General features: G+C 35.6%; 1 protein-coding gene across 3 annotated transcripts in view; it reads left to right on the forward strand.

The window, feature by feature from the left end:
- Nucleotides 1-25,029, forward strand: part of LOC129280160 (uncharacterized) — a 149,222-nt gene that overhangs the window by 70,909 nt on the left and 53,284 nt on the right. For all 3 annotated transcript variants that reach the window (XM_064111805.1, XM_064111806.1, XM_064111807.1), the window contains exons 50-73: nt 63-193; nt 473-594; nt 1,593-1,802; nt 2,276-2,472; nt 2,801-2,926; nt 3,494-3,621; nt 4,208-4,332; nt 5,012-5,194; nt 5,860-6,053; nt 7,659-7,789; nt 8,111-8,232; nt 8,726-8,923; nt 9,767-9,945; nt 11,580-11,719; nt 13,533-13,669; nt 14,490-14,702; nt 15,131-15,339; nt 16,947-17,098; nt 18,651-18,781; nt 19,757-19,951; nt 20,635-20,840; nt 22,143-22,270; nt 23,261-23,382; nt 24,335-24,529. In XM_064111805.1, the coding sequence (XP_063967875.1) occupies nt 63-193; nt 473-594; nt 1,593-1,802; nt 2,276-2,472; nt 2,801-2,926; nt 3,494-3,621; nt 4,208-4,332; nt 5,012-5,194; nt 5,860-6,053; nt 7,659-7,789; nt 8,111-8,232; nt 8,726-8,923; nt 9,767-9,945; nt 11,580-11,719; nt 13,533-13,669; nt 14,490-14,702; nt 15,131-15,339; nt 16,947-17,098; nt 18,651-18,781; nt 19,757-19,951; nt 20,635-20,840; nt 22,143-22,270; nt 23,261-23,382; nt 24,335-24,529 (3,874 nt within the window). The remainder of the gene's footprint in view (nt 1-62; nt 194-472; nt 595-1,592; nt 1,803-2,275; nt 2,473-2,800; nt 2,927-3,493; nt 3,622-4,207; nt 4,333-5,011; nt 5,195-5,859; nt 6,054-7,658; nt 7,790-8,110; nt 8,233-8,725; nt 8,924-9,766; nt 9,946-11,579; nt 11,720-13,532; nt 13,670-14,489; nt 14,703-15,130; nt 15,340-16,946; nt 17,099-18,650; nt 18,782-19,756; nt 19,952-20,634; nt 20,841-22,142; nt 22,271-23,260; nt 23,383-24,334; nt 24,530-25,029) is intronic.

Consider the following 25,029-nt stretch of genomic DNA (forward strand, 5'->3'; position numbering starts at 1 on the left):
GTTTAAAGTGAAAAAAATATGTTTGGAAATGATCACTCTTTTCTTTATTTTTTGCATCATAGGGTTGCTCTTACACTTTTTGCTGAATTGGAGAGTATGCTTAGGATGTATGACGTTTGGGATGATGCTGAACATTTCCTGAAATACGTTGAATTATATCTTCAAGTCATAGAGCATCACCTTGGAAACTCCAGTAAGTCAATTTGGTTTTTGCTTGGATCTACTGCCAACAGGTACTGGGTTAATTTTGTTAAGTGGTATAGATAATCAAATACTACCTTAATAATGTCATTGTTGTGAAATGAATGGAATGGGTCTGAAAACATTTATGAATAAAAAAAAAGGAATGTCTCATTTTTCTCATTTATGTGACAATATGTATTTTGTCTGGGTTATGCCATCAGAAATGATGCAATGCACATGTCAGTTGTGTCCATTAATAAGATATTTTGGACGTCTATTTTTCTTTCAGTTAACTTTACAAAGGATTTGTTTGACCCAGCTGTGCCTCTGGATAGATTGGTCCGCTATGTTGGAATGACCCCTGATGAAATACGTACAGCTCTACTAGGAGATATTACAGATATATTCTTGGTATGTATGTAGGCCGACTAATAATATCCCAATAAAGTACAGTGCCATATCAATCTACATGTACTGTGCATGGATAATCCATGGTTGATTCAGAATTTTGAAAAAGAGGGGATGCAATGAGCACAGTTTAAAGCAGATACGAATGAATAGCGCCATCTCGAGTCCTCAACTACTCATACCTAGCCAGTTTCCTGACCCATAATGCTAGTGTAGTCTAGTAATATAGACCCACTTGAATGATAACCTGCTAATTAACTAATCAATACATTTATACCGCAATAATCATGTTACCAAGTAACAAAACAGTTACTTTTCTTCTCAAAACATTTTAGTATCTCTATCCAAATACAATTACATGACAATTTATTCTCTGTAGTATTAGTAGATATCTGAAAACATATTTTTTCAGACGATGTATTTATGACACACAGTCAATGAGAGACCACACACAGTTCACTCCCCCTTTAAAGCTGATGATATTGATAAGATATTTTTAATTGGTGATTCGCAAAATAGCGATGCAGTGACGGTAGAAGCAATTGTAGAAAAAATAGTAGGCCTATAATAGTAATTATAATCCTCGAAGTAATATTAATAGATATTGTGTAATTTCAGCAGCAATATCAAAAGCAATAGTTCTGTAGTAATGTAGTATTATTCATAGATGCTTGGCATATATGTACAATATTCATGTTATTTAGAAGTATTAGAAGCCAAAGAGGAACTGTAAAGAAATAATTTTCTTTAGTTCATTAAAAAGGAAATAATTCTTTGCATTTCTTTGCAATGTAGCTTGCATGCTGACTTGTACTACCTTGAATGGAACTGGACTACATGTACCTGTATTATTGTGATGACAAAGAGCAGTTTGAGTCCATTTATAATACCACCATGTTATTTAAAAGTATTAGAATCAGAGGCCAAAGAGGAACTATAAAGAAATAATTTTCTATAGTTCATTAAAAAGGAAATAATTCTTTGCATTTTTTCCAATGTAGCTTGCTAACTTGTACTATCGTGAAGGGAACTGGAACCACCTGTATTATTGTGATGACAAAGAGCAGTTTGAGTCCATTTATAATACCACCAATGATGGCATCCTTGACCTGTTTGCTGTGAGAGAGGCATTCTGTTCAGTGAACATCTCAGAGTTCTTTGAGACCGCCAAGAATATCTACGGCATTGACTTCATGCGGCTGACCGAACTTGTTAGTGATTTTTTTCCATAATCCCTTTGAGACAATGAATTATTTGAAGCCGTTTTAATCGGGTTTCATTCCTTAAATTGACAACATTCAATCTATCACTCTGCATTGTACAAGTCAAAATGTACTTTCAGAAATGAATGTATAGTGTGGATGTAGTTCAAATGTCTGGACAGTTTACCAGATGCTTTGAATTTTCAAAAAGTATATGCTGATATTATTGTAAAGGTTTGTGCCTTGTTATATTGTCTACAATTATACCTGAGCAATTTATGAAATGTTGCTAGCAAAAATCTTTAAATTGCTGTAAAATTGACATTTCAATAACTGGGTGTACATGTACTCTGTGGTCACTCTGTAGTAGCACTCATGTCACAAATTGAATAATTTAAATAACCTTATGTATGAATCCACGCACTAAAAATCTATTTTTATATGTTTGAAGACTAACCAGGAAATAATTTTTTCCTATCTAGGGCTACATAAGGAGTCGGAATAGTTCAGATCCTGGTCTGAACATCGAGTCTCTTATTGATCTTGCAACGGATGTAGTCCAGATGATTACAGATCTTGTTAGTCTACCTCCTCTGCTGACTCAAGACCTAGACCTGGACTTCTTTGTAATAAGACTGACAAACCTCTCCACTGCTCTCAATGAGCAAGATTTCGATGAGTAAGAATGCATGTAAATTCTTATAAATTTGAAATAGACTACATGTAGATTAAGCATATCCACAATAGTTTCTCTTACAGCATTACGGATGCAATATTAAAAAACTGCTACACTGATCCTCCATTGTTTATGCCATTGATTACTGGAGAGTAAATGCGTCAGACGTTTGCATGGTAATTTTTTTTTTTTTTTTTTTTTACGAACTTTAAAAAAATTGTCACTACAAAATGGCATTTATCTTTAATATGCTATAGTGTCTGTTGGTATGTACCTGTAGTTTAGCTATAGTTTTCAAAATACTAAATGTTTGGATTATTTTTTTTTATAGACTGATCATACTTTTGGGTGAGCTTGCTCCATTGCTTCAATCACCTGATGTCGTTTACCAGCTTCAGGCTTCTCTGTTGTCTGGGAGAGACATCATGACGTGGTTTGCTGCTTTAGAATCAACAGGGTGAGTAATGATGAAAATAATGCTGAAGGAAAACAAAATATAAGAATGATGATTATGATGGTGATGATGGTAATAATTGTAATGATGAAAATGACCGTGATGATGTTGATGAATGATTGTAATAATGATGATGATGTTGATTATGATGATGGTGATAATGATATGATGATGATGATCGTTGTGATGATAATGGTGATGATAATGATGATTAAGATGTTTGTGATGTTGGTGATGTTGATGATGTTATGATGATGATGAGGTTGGTGATGTTGATGATGATGATAATGATGGTGGTGATGATGATGATGGTGATGATGGTGATGGTGATGATGATGATGGTGATGATGATGATGATGGTGGTGGTGATGATGATGATGATGATGATGATGATGATGGTGGTGGTGGTGATGATGATGATGGTGATGGTGATGATGATGTTGATGGTGATGATGATGATCATCATCATGACGGTGATAGTAAGGCTTTGTTGCGGCATGTGTTGGAATGGAAAAAAATCCTGTGAACTTGAGAATGTGAATTTCTAGTTATATTTTTTCTTTGTTCTAGTCCTGTGCCTTTGCTTGAACAGATCGAAGCAACATTGAATGAGACCCTCTTGTGGCACTCCATACTACCGGCTCTCAACTTTGTTGATCTGCTCATCCAAGCTGATGTAGATGCGCTCAATCCTCTTGGTAAGGGCTCTTGATTGGTTCCACTTGTGACCTGCCACCCCAAACCAACAATAAGTCACCAAAAATGAATTTTGAGATTCCTATAGATCTTGGAAGAGCATGTTCAAAACTTTAAAATGATGTATAAGTTGTCCAAATTGATCACCAGTAACCCAGAGAAGTACTTGATTGAATGTAGAAGAAACTCAGTTAGAAATTTGAGAAAACAACGTTTGAAGTTTAGGATTCACTCAATTGTATGAGAAGTGCACGCGGTGCAATCTCTATGAAACCCCCGAGCTGTTTGGGGGAATTTATTAAGTAATGTATTTCCTATAGAAAGCACCCATCTAACTAGGAATTTTTTTTTTCAAGGTGTAAAAATAGAAAATAGTAGAGTTTGAATGAGTGTTGTGGTGCCAAGAACTGATTATGTTTGAAATAAATAAGACTTCAGTTTAGATTTGAAAGTCTCTCTAATGATGATATATCTAACATGTAATGGTAAATGATGACGTGAGATAATGAAGTGAAGTAAAATAAGGGTTGGCCAAATAGAAGCGGGATTAATCATTTCATGGAATTTTCCTCCATGTTTATCTTTCAGGGTACAGGTTCTTGGACCTGATAACAAATGAGACGGCCCTGCAGCAGTACCTGACAGACCTTCTAGGACTGGCTCCTGAGTATGCAGAGGCAATCACGCTGTCAGGAATCAAAGATGTTTTTGTGGTATATTCTATGTTCACTTACTTATCTGTGATCAGATGCTATAACCATATGTTCGGGGATAGTGTTGACAATAATGATGATGACAGTGAAAGTAGTCATTGTGAATATAATTATGGTGATGAAGATGATGATTACCACTTTAAGAGCATACTAGAGAACAACAGTAAAGAAATTGTCTATACCCAGTACGAAAAGCAAAGAGATATATATTAAATGTTTTATTATTTTTATTCAATTTCTGTAATTATAAATAAGATATGGAATAATCTGACAAATGAAGCTGTCATTGCCCCTAAGTGTACACAGTTTTGAAGCTGCTTTAGAAACAAATGAGCCAATCAAAAGCCTTGTTTTTGGAGTGAGCCAGTCATCAAAAAGAGCAAAAATTTAGAACTGAATATTGTGCCTTTGTTCAAAATCATCTCTCGGTGTCCCATGTAATTAGGATGGTTGATCCACCTTACTTTTGCCTATTTCTTGGTTCCAAAACAGTATTGTGTATAATAAATCTCTTTCAATGAGACTTTAATGTTTGTTTTTACTACCCCCCACCCCCAAATTTGATACAGAGACACTTTGTAATTAACATAACAACTGCATGCAATTGACAATTTCATGATTATATTTTTTTTGCAACTCTGGGTCTTCTATATATCTGAAATTATGTCATTGTTTTCAGCTTGCGTCCCATCACCTGTCTGGGACTTGGGAGTCGACGTATTGCGTAACAGTAGCTCCGGCCAATAGCACAGATTTCAATCTGACTGCCGTGTACTCCCTCCTGTGTAACCTTGATCGTGAGCAGTTCTTTGAGAGCCTTAGCAGTCTCATGGGCATTGATGTCTTGGAATTGACACAATGGGTAAGTGATGGTAGTGATGATGGTGATAGCAAGCATTTGATGATGATGATGATGATGATGGTGATGATAGTGATGATGATGATGATTGATGATGAGATGGTTATGATGATGATGACGATGGTGATGATGATGATGATAATGATGTGATGATGGCGATGATGCTGAAGGTGGTCATAATGGTGATGATGATGATGACAATGATGATGATTTTGATGAGCAATTGTTATTGTGATACAATAATGATTAGTAATGATAATAATGATTATTAAAAAGACACTAAATACAATAGATCTAAACCCTGCATGTTAATGCCTCACCTGTTGGTATGAGTGTTAATGATATATACTGTTCATGATTATTATTTTGATGATATTGATGATAAGTCGATGAGTGAAATTCATACCTTGATCTAACTAATCATGTACATGTATGTACTCTGTGATATCATATGTGCTTTCCACAGTGTCTTTGATCATTTTGTGATGTAGATAATGTTAAAGATGTTTGATGGTGATCACAATGGAATTATGGCAGATATTGATAATGAAGTTTGATACATATGATAAAAATAAACTACAACTGTCATGTATGTGTACCTTTGAATAATGCAGCCTATTTTTATGACCCTTAATATCTTCTTCAAATCATCTCCTCCTTTTTAAAAGATTGGTGATCTCGCTTCTCCAGAGAGAATGGAAAAGAGATTTGACTGGCAAACAATAGTAGACAATGTACAATCCTACATTGATATGCTTAATGACCTGGCTAGTATAGGGCAGATCGGAGGGGTCAATGTGACTCAGGTGGAGGCTCTTATTCAGAAACTCCAGCAAGGAATAGAGCAGTTTGATTATGAAGTGTAAGTAGAACAATTCTTTTTAGTGGGTAGAGAGGTATGGTGTTGGCGATGGTTGCTTTCGGCGGCTTGTCACAAGGCAGAGCTGCATCTCCCCTGCGGGAAACCCACAAGGGGCTTTTTATGAGCAATCCACACATTTCATCCTAGACAAAATGATCAGGGCCCTGTCTTACAAAGAGTTGTGATTGATCCTAGCGGCAATCGCAACTACTGTACGGACGGCCAGCAACATCAACATGTATTATGCATGTTTGTTCAAAATATTTATAACTATGACGTATACTCATGCATTCATTGTTTTCTTGAAAATTCACTGTGCTTCTCTTCGTTTACAAAGGACATTGTGCCAATTTCCTATAGAAAAAATTATGACAATAATGGATTTCCATAGACTCTTTGTAAGACGGGGCCCTGAAATGCGGGGGAGCCACGATGAAACGACTTATTGCATCTTCATTACAGGATTCCTGCAAATTAAGAGACACTGCACAAGCTTTAGACAAGAACTTTGCCGTGATAGTGATGACAATGTTGGAGATTATGATGAGGATGGTTATGCTGATATGATACTGATGTTGTTGATGGTGTCATGATGATGCCTATGATGAATATGGTTGAATAATTTAACAAATATACATATAATGCAGGTGATAATCATGGTTTTCTTGCTTTGACTGATGATGTTGATGAAGATGATGATGAGCATAGTGAAAATGAATAGGGGTGTGAGAGTTCAGATTTTTATCTGATTTCAGATTTTTTTGTTTTGATTTTCAGCTTAATTTCAGCTTATTTTTGGCCTTCCTCTGTACAAAAAATATGGGAGCTCTTTCTATTTCAGACTTTTTCAACACTCTTCAGCTTTTTTCAGATCTTTTTATTTGTGACCACTCACACCCCTGAATGAAGATGATGAAGGCGATGTTGACTGTCATGATGATGATAGTGATGATGAGTATGATGGTGGTGGTGATGACGATGATGATGGTGATGATGAGCATGATGATGATGATGATGACTGTGATGATGTTGACAATGATGATGACGATGATGATGACGATGATGATGATGATTATGATGAATAGGCTGATGGTGATGATGGTGAAGTTGAAGATGATGGTGAGGACTGTTCATGGTAATGTTTACGATTGCAACTAGGAAGCTTATTGTAATGATGGTGTAAATCATATTTATATCAATATTACAGATTTTCATAGATTTATGTAAATCTAGCTTTGATAAAGACGATAAGTACTTTGAAGAAGATAATTTTTATAATGATGATGAGTTCAAAAATTTAAGGATATACATGTATACTACTTATCTGTAATGGCAAGCACAAAAGGAAACAGGATGAGAAGTATGAATGTCTACAGACATCTCTTTTTTCAAAATGAGGGTTACAAATTATTGTTGATATCTCAAAATAATGATTAATGTTGGCACATTGTATCTGCACCTGTTGATTCTCAGTAATGTTTAATGTACATGTAAGCAATGGAACAATTTTCTGTTCAAAATGAATAAATTCAATTTAAATATGTTTACTTAAATGTGACATATTTGGTAAGAGGAGATATGGATTCAAATTGTTTTTGCTTTCAGGTTGATTGAGCAAATGGAGATCCTAAACCAAATTCTATACTTGGATGGTGAATGGGACAACATCAAAGGTTACATGAATGCTGTCACTAACATTGTTGAATGGATAAATCAACGACTAGACACTGCTGATGGTAAGCCAATGTCATGTACATGTATCTGTGACATTCCCTGAAATCTTAATGACCATATTCTAGAAAACTCAACTTCCCAACAAAAATTTAAGTGTGCTACATCACTAACCAGCTAGTGACTAGCTGATGGCTAACTTATAATGAGTGATTGCAGGCATTGTATAACATTGATTGTTGTTATGTTAGGCAAACCTTTGGTAAGGTTTCAGGATGTAAAAAAAATCACAAACTAAGTAAAAAAAACACATGCATGATTGAATGTACCTGCATGTATTAGTGACTTTGTCTATTGTTTGATGGAACATTGTTTTTTTGTTTCAGCTAATATTGTAACTCTGGTTGAGTTGATCAGCCATCATGCAACAGCTTTTCAGAATCTTCTATCATCACTTGGCCATGAGCTTTTTTTCCAGCTTCTTACATCTAATGTCAATCCCGACCAGGTGAGCTACAAACATGATTTAATGTTCAAGTTCACCTCAACAATTTTTATATGTAAAGAAATACAATGTCCATTGAAAATTTCCTCAAATGGGATGTAAAATAAAAAAATTTATGATGTTTAAAATACCCCCCATAATTATGTGTGTGTGTGCATATGGGGGAGGGGTGGGACATGTATGTTTATAGCTTACCGTCAATTAAAGACCACACATAGGTCAGTTCGCTCCCCCTTTAAGTATATTTTGGGGGTTCTGTAATTGATAATGATCATATCAATAGCAAGCAGTATTTACGGTATAATGACAATACTTATATAGTAATATGAATAATCATAATATTGATGGCAAATATATTCAGGGTATATCCAGATGAAATATTATCTGCTCCTCAAAGACAGTAAACATTTATGGGAATTACACATTTATAAATCGACGCAATATAACTTAAATATATAAGATTAATTCCCGTTGGTGTATTTTTTTTCTCTCCCAGGCAATGGCATTGCAAACAGAAAATGATATCAACATGGTCGTCTGTGATAAAGATTCTTTTGATGAGCTGCTCCAAAATGCTATGTACCCTGACACAAACTATCTTCAGGAGGTGCTCTGTTCTCATGTCTCAACGGGTCACCCAACCATGGCGAATGACCTTTTGACCCACTTCAGCATTGCACCATTAGAGCATGAGGTAAAGTGATTATCTTTTATATGGTTGTTTTAATTTTTTGCCCAATTTGATGTTCCTCTTAAATATTTTGATTTGGTACGTGTGTCTATGATATTTGTGATTTTTTTTCCAATTTTTTTCGAGTGGAATTCGTGGGATTATTACTGCAGTCCTTGATGGGGTGGCTATTAATTTACACACTGAGAAATTGGCAAAATAAGCATGTCATTCAAGGCAGGTGTCAGATCTTTTTCCAAGCAATAATAATACACTGTCCCACGTGTGCTTATTTGTGTTTTTGATGGTCGTCAGTGGGATAATTTTTCAGCTTTAGATTTCATGACTTCACAGATTAGGTTTAATCAAATAAACCCCCAATTCAGAGTAAAGTTATGATGTACAGATTGTTTTGGTCAAGCATCCAAGGTTGACCAATACCTGTTTGGTTGTAGAGAGTCTTGACCAGACAAATATAAAAGGGGTTCACTTCTGAACCCAAGTCAGTTTTAGAGAATAGAGTTTTACAGAATAGAGATTGGAGTTTAGAGCTACAGAAAAGTATACTACATCAGTTTGCAGCTTTTATATTATCTTCATCTTCAGAGTATAGTCACTAATTACTCATGTATTTGTCATCATCATCATCATCATCATTAAGTTATCATCTTTAATAAATATAAATTATAAAAACTCTACATCTTAAATTGATTAGTCTCAGCTAATTCTGGTTGAAAGCAAAAGTGCAATATCGATCCAGCGACAACACAACAGTAGGCCTCCCATTTTACAGACTTTCTCAAGAAATCTGTGTTTGCTGCAAGTGCAGTCCTTCATCTTTAGTTTTGTTAACAATTTGTTTTCCAGATCACTGTCCTTACAACAGACAACTTCAGGAATGGCTTTCAGGACCAGGATGTTGATATGCGCCACACGATCAATGAATTTGAGAAACTTTCAAATGGACTTCTCACCTTGACCATTAATGGGATTTTGGGCAATGCTGGTCTTGACATTCTGATGATACTTGATGAGACGTATCCTGAGTGAGTTCATTCCCGGGATATCTACTTCGTTTTGTAAAGGATGTCAATTTCTTTGACAGAATCATTAATATCTGAAAATTAATCCCATTATTGCTCTCTTAATGACTATTTGCCATGATAATTGTACATACACTTCGATCCTCTTCACAAAATCTACATTCAGTTAATTTACAAGCATATGGTACTAGAGCATTTGCATCTTCAGCACCAGCACTTTGGAATTCTCTGCCCTTAGCAATAAGAAATATTTCTTCCCTTTCTCAGTCTAAAAGCGCAATAAAGACCCACCTATTTAATTCCTCATATTATATATATATGGTATTTTATTATTTAGATTTATAAATGCTGTAATTAAACTCTTTAGTTATTGTTGTAGCTCCTGTAGATGGTATAAGTTTAGTTAATTATATTTTATTGTAAAGTGCAGAGTGAATTAATAAGTATTAATTATTATCCGTGTAATAAGTCTAACATCATTATTATTATTAATTATTTGACTAATAGGCTCAATTACTTTAAAATTTGATGGGCCAACCATAATATAAGGATGACCCACCAGAGTTCCAATATTAATCAGAATAAAAAATCAATGAAATAAAGAATGCACAGCAAAATATAGTGGGTGTTCAATATAATTCTTCAATTTACAGAAGCATTCTAGCTCACCATGTCGATGGTCAATTTTAGTGGGAAACAAATTATGAATTAATATACTCAGGAGCCCTAATCCATAATGCAATATTCTGAGCAGAGTAGTCTTATAATATAATATATGTCCACTTGAATTACTGATTCACTCCTCAATACTTGTATACCACAATGATTATGCTACCAAGTAGCAAAACAAGTATTCCTCCACTACAAAATTGTTAATTTTTCTATTTTAAAAAATGCAATGTTAGGCCAATTTCTCTTTCTCTGTATTACTAAAAGGTGTATTTCAAGACTTGTGATTTTATTATACACAACAATGGGAGACAATACAGAGTGTTAATTAGTTTTCTCCCCCCATTAATGTATTGATGATAATAATAATGATAATATGGACATTTGTAATGTGATGGTATCCACCATGAGAAAATGCCCATGGCGCAGTAACGAAAATAAAATAAAAGGAAAACTATTAAAGAAAGGGAAGAACTATATTTACTTATTAAAGGCATATGTGAATAACCTGTACTGACCGCACGGAAATGTTGCTAACGCTAACAATGCGCTAACAGAGGCCCTAGTATTGTCTAATGTTACAACCAAGCATTACTTACAAATTGAAATAAATGTTTTGACTTCACAATCTGAAAGATACGACTGGGCTTACTGTTAGCACTCTGTTAGGCTAACAACGCTACTGCTGCCGGCACAGGTTCTTAGATAAGTTCTGTAGGTAGTAAGACAAAAATATTGCAGATGTTTTCTTGAAGTTTATTTCATAGGACTGGCCCAGCATCTTGTAAAGATCGATCCCCCATGATTTATGAGATTGTGGTACAGCAAGTAAGGATGAGCTAGCAGACCTTAGGCTATGGGCGGGATTGTATTATTGAATTATCAAGCTACAGTTTTATTGAGAGGCAGTTCTGTGTAATGAGTGAAAAACATATAAAGTAAATTTCATTCACTTGTTTTGATTTCAGTGATATTGTGACGATCATATCGGGAGTTCTGACTCCCATGCTCCCCACCCTACCTGGATGGAATGAGGTCATCTACCCCATCCTTGGTAGGTTAGACTTGGCCATGATGATGGTAGATGATCTGTATCTATCACTTCCTGGTAAGTCAGCAAGTGCCTCCATTTTCCAACAAGTTTAGAATAATTGTTTGTGTATTTGTGTATGTGTTAAGTTCTATGCATATTGTGTGTTTGTAGATAATGCTACTTGGTTATTATTCAATAAAATGCCTTACTGTGGGGGGATAAATAAATACAACAATTGTGTAAAAAGGAGAAATGTTGCAAAGATGGGATATGGTTGCAAGATTTTTAAAAACTCATATATTAAAATCTCGCTTAGATATTCTGTTAAAATGGTTTGCATAGATTAAATTGATTGATTGTTTTTGTCTGCCATGCCTTCCAAACCTTACAATTAATTTTATTAATTTACTATTATTATTATTATTATTGATATTATTATCATTTTTGTCTCACCTGCATAGCAGAGTGAGACTATAGGCGCCGCTTTTCCGACGGCGGCGGCGACGGCGACGGCGACGGCGACGGCGGCGGCGGCGGCGACGGCGGCGGCGGCGGCGGCGTCAACACCAAATCTTAACCTGAGGTTAAGTTTTTGAAATGACAGCATAACTTAGAAAGTATATGGACCTAGTTCATGAAACTTGGCCATAAGGTTAATCAAGTATTACTGAACATCCTGCCAGAGTTTCATGTCACATGACCAAGGTCAAAGGTCATTTAGGGTCAATGAACTTAGACCATGTTGGGGGAATCAACATCAAAATCTTAACCTAAGGTTAAGTTTTTGAAATGTCATCATAACTTAGAAAATATATGGACCTAGTTCATGAAACTTATACATAAGGTTAATCAAGTATCACTGAACATCCTGCATGAGTTTCACGTCACATGACCAAGGTCAAAGGTCATTTAGGGTCAATGAACTTTGGCCAAATTGGGGGTATCTGTTGAATTACCATCATAACTTTGAAAGTTTATGGATCTGATTCATGAAACTTGGACATAATAGTAATCAAGTATTACTGAACATCCTGTGCAAGTTTCAGGTCACATGATCAAGGTCAAAGGTCATTTAGGGTCAATGAACTTTGGCCAAATTGGGGTATTTGTTGAATTACAGCCATAAATTTGAAAGTGTGTTGGTCTAGTTCATAAAACTTGGACATAATAGTAATCAAGTATCACTGAACATCCTGTGCGAGTTTCAGGTCACATGATCAAGGTCAAAGGTCATGTAAGGTCAAAGAACTTTGGCCACGTTGGGGGTATTTGTTGAATTGCCATCATATCTCTATAAGTGTATTGGTCTAGTTCATAAAACGTGGAAATAAGAGTAACCAAGTATCACTGAACATCTTGTGCGAGTTATAGTGGTTTTCAAAATCAGCACTGCTGCTATATTGAATCGCGTGATGCAGGTGAGACGGCCAGAGGCATTCCACTTGTTATTATTAGTATTATTACTACTACTTAGTATTTATAATGCCCTTGGCCATAATAAGGCCCAAAACACTGAATCAAATGGAATTATATAATCTTAAAAACTACTAAAAACTAGGAAAGAGATGGGTTTTTAATGTCTTTCTAAAAATTGCTTATCACGGAGACTGTCTAATTCTAAATGGCAAATCATTTCAGTGTTTTGGAGCTGACACAGTAAAAGTTCTATATACTGGCTAATGTACGAGTTAATGAATATGTGAGACGAAGAGGGTCACCAGCTATTAAACCTAAGTGCTCTAGTTTGTACATGTATATACAGTGTCAAACAGTTAGTTAAATACTCTGGGGCTTGTTCAGTCAGTGTTGTATAGGTGGTCATGAGTGATTTGAACATAATTCTCTGCTTCAAAGGAATTATGTGATTAATATCCTTTCCTTGTTTCAGAGTGTGAATCGGAGATTCAAGCCATACTAGACAACGATACCATCGTTAATGCGGCAATACCAGTCATCTTAGCTGAGCTTCCTAACATAACATTGGCGTGGAACGAAGTGATGGAATATCCCTTGCAAATACCTGTGGTAAGGCAAACTTCCATCTTAAGCACCGCCTCTTTGACGCAGGAATCCTGCAAGCTTCTTTTCATCCCTTATCATCCCATTGCATACTAAAACTGGATGGGAATTCACATCATTCAGTAGTCAGTGGGTTGAGCTCACATTGATAGATGCAACAAACGAAATGGGGAGTGTGGGAAGGGCTCCTTCGAAACAATGTACATGTATAGTGCGTTTGGTGCCTTCATTGCAGGATTCCGGCGGAAAGATGCACAGATTTTTAGTCATGTGCCTTCGGAAACTCTCACATACTGTCATCTATTCAGTACATTTTGAGAATGTGCACATTTATCACAGTTTTAAGATTTTTTTTTTCAATCAGTTTATAGATTTATATAGGCCACATACAAGATCTCCATGTAACGGAGGAATCAGCATTCCATTTTACAATGAAAACCAATTCGAATTTGAAGTTTTGATGTGTCAATGTGAGGAATGTCTCCAACCATAGTATTCCTTGTTTGAAATTATTTTTTTACCATTGTTACATGGACATCACATATATAAATCATTTGCAATAGACTCTGGGGTCCCTAATTGCAATATACACCATGGTGTTCCATTAGTTAACATTAGTAGGAGACCTGCAGTTTTCTTTTAGCAGATATAGTCTCTGACTTATAATGTGAGTTTATTCCCGAAATCATTGTTACAGACGTCCAAAGATATTGTTGCCTTTTAAATCTCATAGACTTCTCCCTTTGTATCCCAATTCAATACCATCAAATTATTTGATTATCTACATGACTGTATATCCTCATGATCATCCTCTCTGCCTCTACAGCTCAGCAAGATGATCTTAGAACTATTGAAAGGCTCTTTAGAAGGCATCTCTGATGATCCTACGTACTTGATCGAGCTCCTGACACCCCATAACGCTACCTCTGGGCCACCTACAGCAATTGTTGACTTCATAGTTAGTCTGGATAGGATCCTTCTCACTGACTTTGGCCAGCAGCTAATGGATGTCTTCAAGATCAGAGAAAATGCTGAAAGAGTGAGTGATTTTTTTATTCAATATCATTTTATTTCATTTCATTTTTTGCTTCAGCTATTTTTAAAATGAGACAAAATTGTGCAATATTCAGAGGTTCAAGGGCAACAAACCACTCTTAGTATTCTCAGTGGTGACTATGGTTTATTCATTTTTTAGAAAAGGGGGTGGGGGGGTCTTCTTTTTATTCGGCAACCAGTTATATTGCCTATTTTCGCCATCATAAATGTTCTTCTATTTTTTTATTTTTATTTTTTTCAAATAGTGCATTGATATTTTCCCTTCTTTTCATTTTTATGTACTTATTTATTTTTTCCCAGCTTTCTATTGTATTTTTCTCAGATTTTTGTCATTCTTTGAACAATCTTCATTCTGGCTGAAGTTTTTTTGTTTAGTGGTCTTTATTCTTACTCTTCTCTTGGTATGTGCAGTTGGATATCATGACCGACTTCGCCAATCCTGAATTGCCACCTTTCGATGCTGCATTCTTCAATCGTACCAATCAGTTTTGGCTAAGGGTCAGTAATTGCATTAGTACACCTGATGTGTGCCACATAGATCTCCGTGCCCCAGCTACACTAGATATCCTCTTGAAGCTTCTTGAGATTCCTCAACAATTGCCGGGAGGAAACTTGGAAAAGTAAGTTGAACTCTTTGAATTCCAGGTGGGTGTTTCATAAAGTTGTTTTGTAAGTTATGAACAACTTGACATGCGACTGGTGACCCTTTCTTGTGCTACATGATAATCCCTATGTAGCTGACTTGAAGGAGAATGAAACCTTTGGAACAAGATAACTTGTGTGAAAACAGAAAAATCAAAGAAACAGATCATCAAAAGTTTGAGAAAAATCAGACAAATAATGAGAAAGTTATGAGCATTTGAATATTGCGATCACTAATGCTATGGAGATCCTCAAATTGCCAATGCGACAAAGATGTGTGATGTCACTTGTGAACAACTCTCACGATTACTTTAGTATATATTTCATTTAAATTGCCTCTTTTATCACATCTATCAGTAGATCATGTGTTCTTTCGATAGGAGGGCATGTAAAACAGATTTTTAAAGAATACATTATGGATAAAGAGTTAGTATCACCATAAGAAAAAGCAAAAAGAGACATTTTGATGGTATTTTATAGTCCATCAAAGGGAGAGTTGTTCACATGTGACATCACACATCCTTGTCACATTGCCAATGGGAGGATCTCCATAGCATTAACGGTTGCAATATTCAAATGATCATAACTTTCTCATTATTAGTCCGATTTTTCTCAAACTTTCTTTGTTCTTATTCTTTGATTTTTCTGTTTCGACACAAGCCTACTTGTTCCAAAGGTTTCATTTCCGAAGAACATGTTCCAATTGTGCACAAACACCTTTATGAAACACCCACCGGGTGACACCATTTGGATCGTATCTTGATGAAACAAACCTGGGTTTAACACCAGACTAAACAAGAATTTAAGTCCACTTCTGTATTGAATATTGTGTTGGGTTTCATCTTACTACTGTACATCATGGATGAGACAATGGCATTTATTCTTAAGTCCAGTTTAACCTGAACCATGGTCAAACACTGTTGAAATAATGGGAAGTCAAAAATGTCAAAATTGTGTTTACATTGCATGTTTTTTATGTTTACTGTGCTCTTTTATAGTGAAGACAACTGTCTTATTTATTTTTCCCAGTCAGGTAAGAATAACTTCAAAGTCAAATTAGCTGATTCATTGAACCTGTGCTGTTTTAGATTTTTGTCACATTTAGACAAATTTAGACCAGAGTTTGAATTAAACCTGAATTCAGAATACGGGCCAATGTGTTTGTTTGGTGCCAAGTGGTGATGTAGAACATAACAGTATTTGTTTATCATTACAGATGTCTTGTGAACAATAGTCTTGTACAGAAAAAAATGGGATTGTATTGATGGCTGCAAAATAGACACAGGACAAATGAAGTAAAGCACTACCCTAAAAACACACTTTTTAGATGACAATTGTTAATAGATTTATCAATATCATCATCATCATCATAATTAGATGTTGTTTGTGTCTCGATCTCTTTTCACATGTGCTCCTTGAACATTTAGATTGAAATGGATTTGATGCCTTAGAAATCACTATTATTATTATTATTATTATCTATTGTTATATACAATGATTGTCACCATTATTAAGTGTCTAAGGTACTTATATTATTACTATAATTATCGTAAATACAATTCTCTATGTTTCATTTGTGTTGTAGTTTGGGAGATATATTTAACATCCTTGTTCCAATCGTAGAAGACTTCTTGAAGCAGATTGAGAATGGGACATCTGAGTTTGAAAATACACTCAACTTAGTCTTCACCTTCCTCGACACAGTCTTTGAATCTAATAAAGTTCCCTTTCATGATGGTAGGTATTTTGGGAGGAGCAGCCTCGAGACCATAGCCTTCTCTCAGTCTTATACAGTTTGTATATTTTTATAAAAATCTACAATGATTTTTATTTTGCTATTTACTGGAGAGGCCTTCATTGCAAATTACTGTAACTGCTAGACCAATAGAGCAAGGTATAAAGTAAAAAAGATACTGAACATTTTTAGATTTTAAGTCATTGATATTGAAAAAGTTATCATCAACTACAAGGCTGTAGGCCATGAGCATGTGAGCGATCCTGTCAGATAAAAGACAGGCTCTTGACTTGTATCATTTAATGAATGAGAAAGGGGATTCAAGTCAAATAACAAATAAGTTCAGTTCAGTTCAATTTATTTATTTTCTCAGCATAAAAAATGATATATATACAATATGTACAGGAATGACAAATAATATCAGAGAAAATTGGAAACTACAGAAAAGTTTATAAAAATTTGTGAGTAGTAGTTCCTAGTACAATAGTTCTTATCAGTGAGTTAACCTCTCGGAAGAGCTAAGATTCATTTCTAGGCACCTAAAGACAAAAAAACCCCTCTGCCGTGTCTTTATTGGTCTTATGCATTGAGGTAACGTCATCAGCAGTCATGTTAGAGAACAAACAATGACCTTGTCAATGTGTTCTTTTCATGTGGTCGCTTATGTCTGAACTCGATAGGAATTACTCAGGATCGTTTGGAAATTAATATCCTCTGAGTGAGGGCGCACTTTGATCTCTCTGGCCTTGTGACCTCACGTGCATAAGGTTTATAACAAAATCCCACTCAGCATCTTTCAGAGAAAGTTTCCTGGCATTTTCCATCGCTTTGTCAATGCTGAAACTGGAAATTTGGCAAGTAATGTTTACTAGAATTAACCCCCGAAATGAGAGAAGTAGATAGATGCATTGATATTGACGCTGCCATTCATGTTGTAAGGGTATCTTTTTGCTGTTTTAGGGGACTATGTTTAACAAGTTTTTTTCAACTTTTGATTTTTAGTCTCTAATTTTATCATCAGATTATATCTTGAATTATGATTGTTTGACATTACTTTGTATTATATACATGTATTGTATGGTTTTATGAATGAAATGAATGAATTGAACGGAGCTGGACTAAACCTTGTCAATGGTCCCTGCTGCATTCTTTGTTGCCAGAATTGAGCTTAGGCATGAACGGGCCTTTAACCCATTGCCAACTGGAACCGGGTGATACCTGTACAAAGTCTGTGGGAAATAGAGAATTCAGTATTCAACGGGTTAATGCCAACATGCCATTGAACACAAAAGAACATTCAGCGTGCACTCCGGGGTAAAAAGAACGCTAACAGAAAGAATGCCAAAGAATGTGCCACAGACCAATGATGAGGTTCCTAATACATGTACTTAATATATGATATAGACAGTATTAGAATGTACTCTTGAATTTAACTCTAGAAACTTCCATTTTTTTATTCGATTAGTCTACTGCTAGAAAATGTTCAAATTTATGCACATGTAGATTTAATGTGAAATGTAAATAATGATTATTTATTGGCTATTGTATTTTCAGTTCTGTCATTCTTTGAGTTTGAGGAGGCACTGTTGAATGGTTCCAGTTTCTATCAGTTTCTGAGGGAGAACACAGACCTTACAGACATTGACATTGGAGCTCTTAGGAATGGATCAATTAATGTCACAGTTGTAAGTTATAACATAATTTATTTTAATGGGGCTCTTAGGAATGGATCAATTAATGTCACAGTTTTAGGTTATAACATAATTTATTTTAAAGCCGATGTTTCTGTCTATAGGTTGGGCAACTTGTCAAAATTCTGTGCTGCGTGTAGCAGGAATCCTGCTTATACATGTACAAGCACTTTGCGTTTCTTCATCGTGCGTTTCACACAGTCCCCATCATTTTGTCTATTATGAAATCTCAGGATTGGTAATGAAAAGCTGCATGGGATGTTTGGGAAAGTTTCTGGTCTGATTTTAGGTTCAAAATCGGAGACCTGATCATTTTAATTCCCATCGTGCAGTTGAAGTTTGATATTTTTTTTAGATTATTCATCTGGATGAAAAATAAACATTTTCAAGTAGGATTATAAAAGCAATGCAGTCATCTTGTATTAGCCTGTTGGAGACTTAGCCTATGTACATGCATACATGTATGCAGACTGGAAAACATGTGTTATAGCAAGATCATTCAGTCTCATTCAGCACAAAAATCTTAGCTTATTCTTCCAAATTTAACAAGGGTACCGCTAAAAGAATAGCTTTTTAGGAGACTGCCCAAAATTCAAGTTAGGTGAGATGGTGGGTGCTTAATATAATTGTATCATGCTACATCTCAGGCATTGATATGCTGTTCCAGAAGTTTCATGTTTACTAGGGGGACGTAGATGAATTAGGGGCATGAACAATTAAACTGTGCTCATACTTGTAGAGTGTGATATAGCTTTTCTTTTCTTATGTTGAACATCAAATGTTCACTAGCATTAAATAGATCAATCAGTAATATAATTATAGTGCAGAAAAAATGATTTGCCATGTTTTACATGCACTCATTTTTCAGACTTCTGTACATGTTGTTTGGCTTTGTGCCACAATAAACTATGTTAATACGGATTGTAATGTTCATTTCCATGTATTGCTGCATTTTATTTTCGTTTTTAGTTATTCGAACTCTTTGATGTTGGATTAAAAGACTCTATACATCTGCCATGTGAGGGGAATTTGCTTGATGAACTATTCCTCAACATCAATAACTCACTGAAGGATAATATCCTCATGGGATTATGTAGCAATGGAACACTCGTTGCTGTGGAATTCCTTCGCAGCAACATCGACATTGGAACACTTGTTGATATGGTTAGTAAAATCTTGCTCTCCCAATACATAGTTAAATGCAAATAAGAGTTTTATAAATGTGAATTTGGCCTGTCACATACTCTATTTGAATGACTCCTTTGTGAATTAAGTTATCAAAGTATTTACTTTCTTTCATTCTTTCTTTCTTTCTGTGTTAGTTCATGCTTGCAATTGTACATTCTATGTTAGATAAACTACTTTCATTGACAAATTTTGTTTCCAGCTCATCTCTTCACTTTCATTATTATCTTATGTTGTTTTTATTTGGGTGTACATTAGTATGTATGTTTTGATTCTGTAATTTGTTTTACCGGTATCTGTCATCAAAATAAAAGCTTCAGTCACAGTCAAATTACCGTATTGAAGCCCCTTTTCTCTTCCTTATTGTTATTATAGCTATTGTTTAGCAGTTTTGTAGCCCTTTTTGATAAACATGTAGAAAATAGTGAATTCTTCCCCTTTTCTCCATTGGCTTCACTATTTCACACTATGAAATGGATACACAATGGTGAATATAGTTGATTTTTTACGGCTTGGCTCACTGTGCACGGTAGTAACCAAAATAGTCAATCTGTGACATTGTAACCCTTATGAATTTCATGTTTCACCTACATGTGTCAGTGTGCAATATTATACTGAATCTACATGTACTTGTTGAATTTACTGTTTGATCCTATACACAGATAAGCAAAAATGCTGGGCAGACATTTCCAGAATTCCTTCTCGAGACCCTGGGAGCTATCGGGGACTTGCCTGAGGTTGACTATGAGGCGCTTGGAGAGTTTGCAGCAATAGTCGTTCCAGCGCTCTTTGAAGATGGCATCCCAACGCTCTCTGATCTCGATACACTGGCGGAGAACATCAATATTACGATCAGAGCCCTTAGAAGGTGAGGACATGCGGGTCTTCCCATGAGGCTGGGGATTCCATTTGTCTATATCAAAATTATTTTCTGGGTGGCCTGATCTTATGAACCTTGCTTTCGGTTTCAAATCATACCACGAAGGTGCATAGTTGACTTAAATGTGGTTAAAATGACAACCATGTAGAGTGTATATTTGAGAGTACATTGAAGATCGGGCTAAGTTGAAGATCTTTTGATGTTGACAGACGTATATGTAAAACTCCGCTTTGTGTACCCTCTGCACTGTGGAGCCTCGCCCGAGGACTTGAATAGAATTGTAATGAGTACTACATGGTCACCCATTTACATATTCACACTGAATGATCATTTAGATAAAAGTTGTAACTAATTTGAAATTGTGTGTGAATTTGTGTGTGTTGTGCTCATGCTGGCTGGAATACTCCACAGGGAGTGGAGGATGTGCACACATTGTGTGCGGGAATGACAGATTGATTCCGATTACAGGGGTATCAATATCTGTAAAGCGCTTAGACACGTGGTTCTGATGTATTAAGCGCTATATAAAAGCGGATTATTATTATTGTCTCTATACAAATTCATTTATTTCAAACTTAAAATCTGATTGTTTAGGCGTAGATTCCGTTTTATTGATCATCACATCGTCTCTTCATTCTTTACACTTTGTGTTTTTGGTTCAGTATCTTAACCCATTGCCTTCGGGAACAAGGAGATCCTTGAACAAAGCCTATTGGAAGGTTTATGGTTTTATTAAAATATCCACATCTCACAGCCAATTATAGACTGAATTATAATAATATGATGATATAGCAATCAAACATAATAGTACTATTGACAAATAAACATACAAACACATTGGGTAACCTGTCAGATTAAGGAAAATATGACCAGAGTATCGAGAAAATGGGAAAAAAGGAGATTTAACAGAGTAGGGGATGAGGTAGATAAGTAGGGGTGGGGGGAGATAAGGACAGAATAGTGGGGAACGAAAGTGGTAATACACAGCAGATATCATGATTCTGATTTAAACAAAGGGGGAAAACTGAAGAGCAAGAAACATAGCTTGTAACATTAAGAAAGGTGTGTAAAAATAAGGGGGAATGATAGAAATCAGAAGTCAACAGGTTAACCCTTTGCCTACTGGAACCGGGCGGTTTCTCCCGGGGGGGGGGGGGCACTTACATTGATAGTAATGGTATGTTAATGATGTAAGTATTAATAATGATGATGATGATAATAATGATTATAATTCACATGATTATAACTTAGATATTTTCACATGTATCAAATTGTTTTCTTCCATTTCAGTGTTGACTCCTTATTGACACTCACAGAAGGATTATTTGAAGATTTTCCGATCTACGGTGATGTTCAGCGTCTCGTGGAAACTCTACTGGACAACATCTACGTCCTTGAACTGTTTGTTCAAATCCCAGGTACGTCAATTTCATCCCCCATCTATCACTTTGTCTATAATTATGCATGAAATAACTAAAGTCTGTGTCATGCTGTCAAGTTGCTCAGCTCTTAACAGGCTGAATTTTATCACTGATCGCCCGATTTCCGAATCAGATGGCATCACTGTTGAATGATTTTCCAGCTATTCAGAAATTTCCCTTCACTATTTTCTCATGCCGGACCAGCCCTGTGGAATTCACTACCACAGGAGCTGAAGAACTCAAACTCTGCAACATTATCAAAGGGCAACCTAAAATTGCATTTGTTCACCAGCAGGTACTAGGTTTGAAGACAGACAGTTTTCCTCATTTGTAATTTACCCATTCTTGTACTTCTCGTAGTTCTCTTTACTTTTATGTTTTGCTCTCTGCTAAGCGCCCTGAGCATTTACTCAAATATAAATCATATGTATTCTTAAAATTTATAGGATCCAAGCTAAATTGAATTGTATGGACTAAGGTGATCATTCGGAGGTGTTGAATTATTGTTATTATTATTGTGTTTGAAATTTAATGATGAATAAATTCTGCATCTAGGATGGGGGATATTATAGCAGCATACTGACCTTTTGTCATCATCCGCAAGCATTGTAAATGTTAGGGGTATTAATTAAAAGTAATTGTAGACAGTTATTAATCATTCATTTTGATTGTTCATGTAAAGTATTTCAATATTGTTATGATATATTGTACTTTTCATCTTTGTGTATACTTATTGTTAAAGCCATTAGAAACCAAATTTCTTTGTATGCGTACATTGACCAATGAATGTATCTTAAATCTTAATCTTTTGGTGGCCCTCCCATGGAGTAGTGTGTGCACAGTGCTTTGTCAGTAACCAAAAGGAAAAGTTGCTATATCAAATAACTATTGAATTGGATTGGATGAATTATTGAATATTTAAATGTTTTAGAGTACAGCTGCCAGACATAATTCGAAACCAAGTATTTATCTCATATTTTTCTGCAGACTTGACTGTGAATAGAATTTTGAAGGATGAACGTGTGCTTGAAGACTTTCTTGTTGCGAATACGGAGCTCCGTAAGAGCGAAGCACGGGACATCACGTATGCAACGTTTAACCTTGAAGAGGTAAATTGATTGTCAACTAAATCTATTTTCTTTCAATTGACATTGTTTTGCATATAACTCAATACAAATAGATTATAGTACAAATTAAACATAATGAATATGAATTCCGCTACATGTATTTAGCTTATGTGTATAGCAAAGGCCTATATACTAGGAAGCCGACTCGGCTTTTGAACGGATACACCTGTAATTGTATTTTTTCTCATCAATGTATTTAACTTAATGCGTGTCACGTTTAATACCGTTATCTGATTAATTGGAAGATGATTAATACAAAAAAAATGTTTCATTGTTTTTTTATCATCTATTATGAAAAAAAAGATGGAAAATGAGGAAAATCCATATTTTATTATTCGAAATAAACACAAAATGAAATACTCAGAGAATTTGCTCTGCCCAGTTGATCATGGGCCCGCCAGCCGCTGTGCAGCACCAGATCAACGAGGCTCTGTTCCTTTAATCGTTGAACTCCAAACAGGGTAGCAGATACTCCCATCTTTTAACGTCTTTTGGTCTGGCGTGGCCGAGGATTGAACTCCAGACTCCCGGTTGTGAGACGGACGCTCGACCAACTGAGCCAACACACTGGTTTTATTATCTCATCAACTCATCTTGCATTCATACGTGTACCTCATTTGGATTTTGGTCCTTTTAAAGGACTTTACCCAATCTCACACAATAAATGTCTCCCTATCAACCATTTCATTACCTCTCAATATCTGCTCTCTCCATTTTATTTCATTATTGATTTAATAAATGATGATCATTATCATTTCATTGTCCTTATTATATTGATTAAGGCTTGGTGTGAAATCCATTTAGTCGTGCAATATCTCAGGATTAATCCCAAGTACTAACATCACAAGAAGGGCCTAACTCTCACGCACGCAGTGTGAAACACATGATATTATATTTGACCTCTAATTTTATCCTCCATTTGCCCGTTTCTCAGCTGTTCCTAACAGAAGTCAGCAATATCCTTGAGATGCTTTGTGATCCGGACTACCTATCCAACCTCCTGGCTTTCCCAAATCAAACCGATGTTACAGCCGTGACAGGAGCCATGTGTAGTCTTTCCGGCAATGAGATTGCTCTGATTCTCGATGCTGCGCTCCCGTTTGTCGATGTCAGTGCAGTGGTCAATGTGGTATGTAGCCTTTGATTTGACTTTTCATGTTACAATGATAATAGTGATATTCTGATTTTATGTATAGCGTATACTACATCAGAGCAAATGTCACTTAAGGGCTGTTCATGGCATGCCCATATACCGTGTAGGCACTTTACTGTAGTAAATTAGGAAAATCAACCGTGATATTATTTATCTGCTATATAAGTCTGTGCATTTTTCTTTGACCCTCCCTCCAACCTCTCTCCTCCAATTGCGACATGTGCCAGGCTTTGTCTTGGCAGCTCTCTAAAGATAAAGATGAGGTACATGATATGCTTGCGTACGACTGACACACGGAACGCATCTTCATGGGATGGGATGCATGAAAAGAGAATTTTAATACGCTATTGGATAAGGCGTATTCCGTAAGATGCAATAGGTAGATACATTGATTTATTTAGCAAATGATAACATCAGGGTTGATTTTTCTGATTTAGAGCAAACAATGGAAATGAATCTAATGTACATATATACAT

The sequence above is a fragment of the Lytechinus pictus genome, chromosome 17, assembly GCF_037042905.1.
Source record: "Lytechinus pictus isolate F3 Inbred chromosome 17, Lp3.0, whole genome shotgun sequence".
NCBI lineage: Eukaryota > Metazoa > Echinodermata > Echinoidea > Temnopleuroida > Toxopneustidae > Lytechinus > Lytechinus pictus.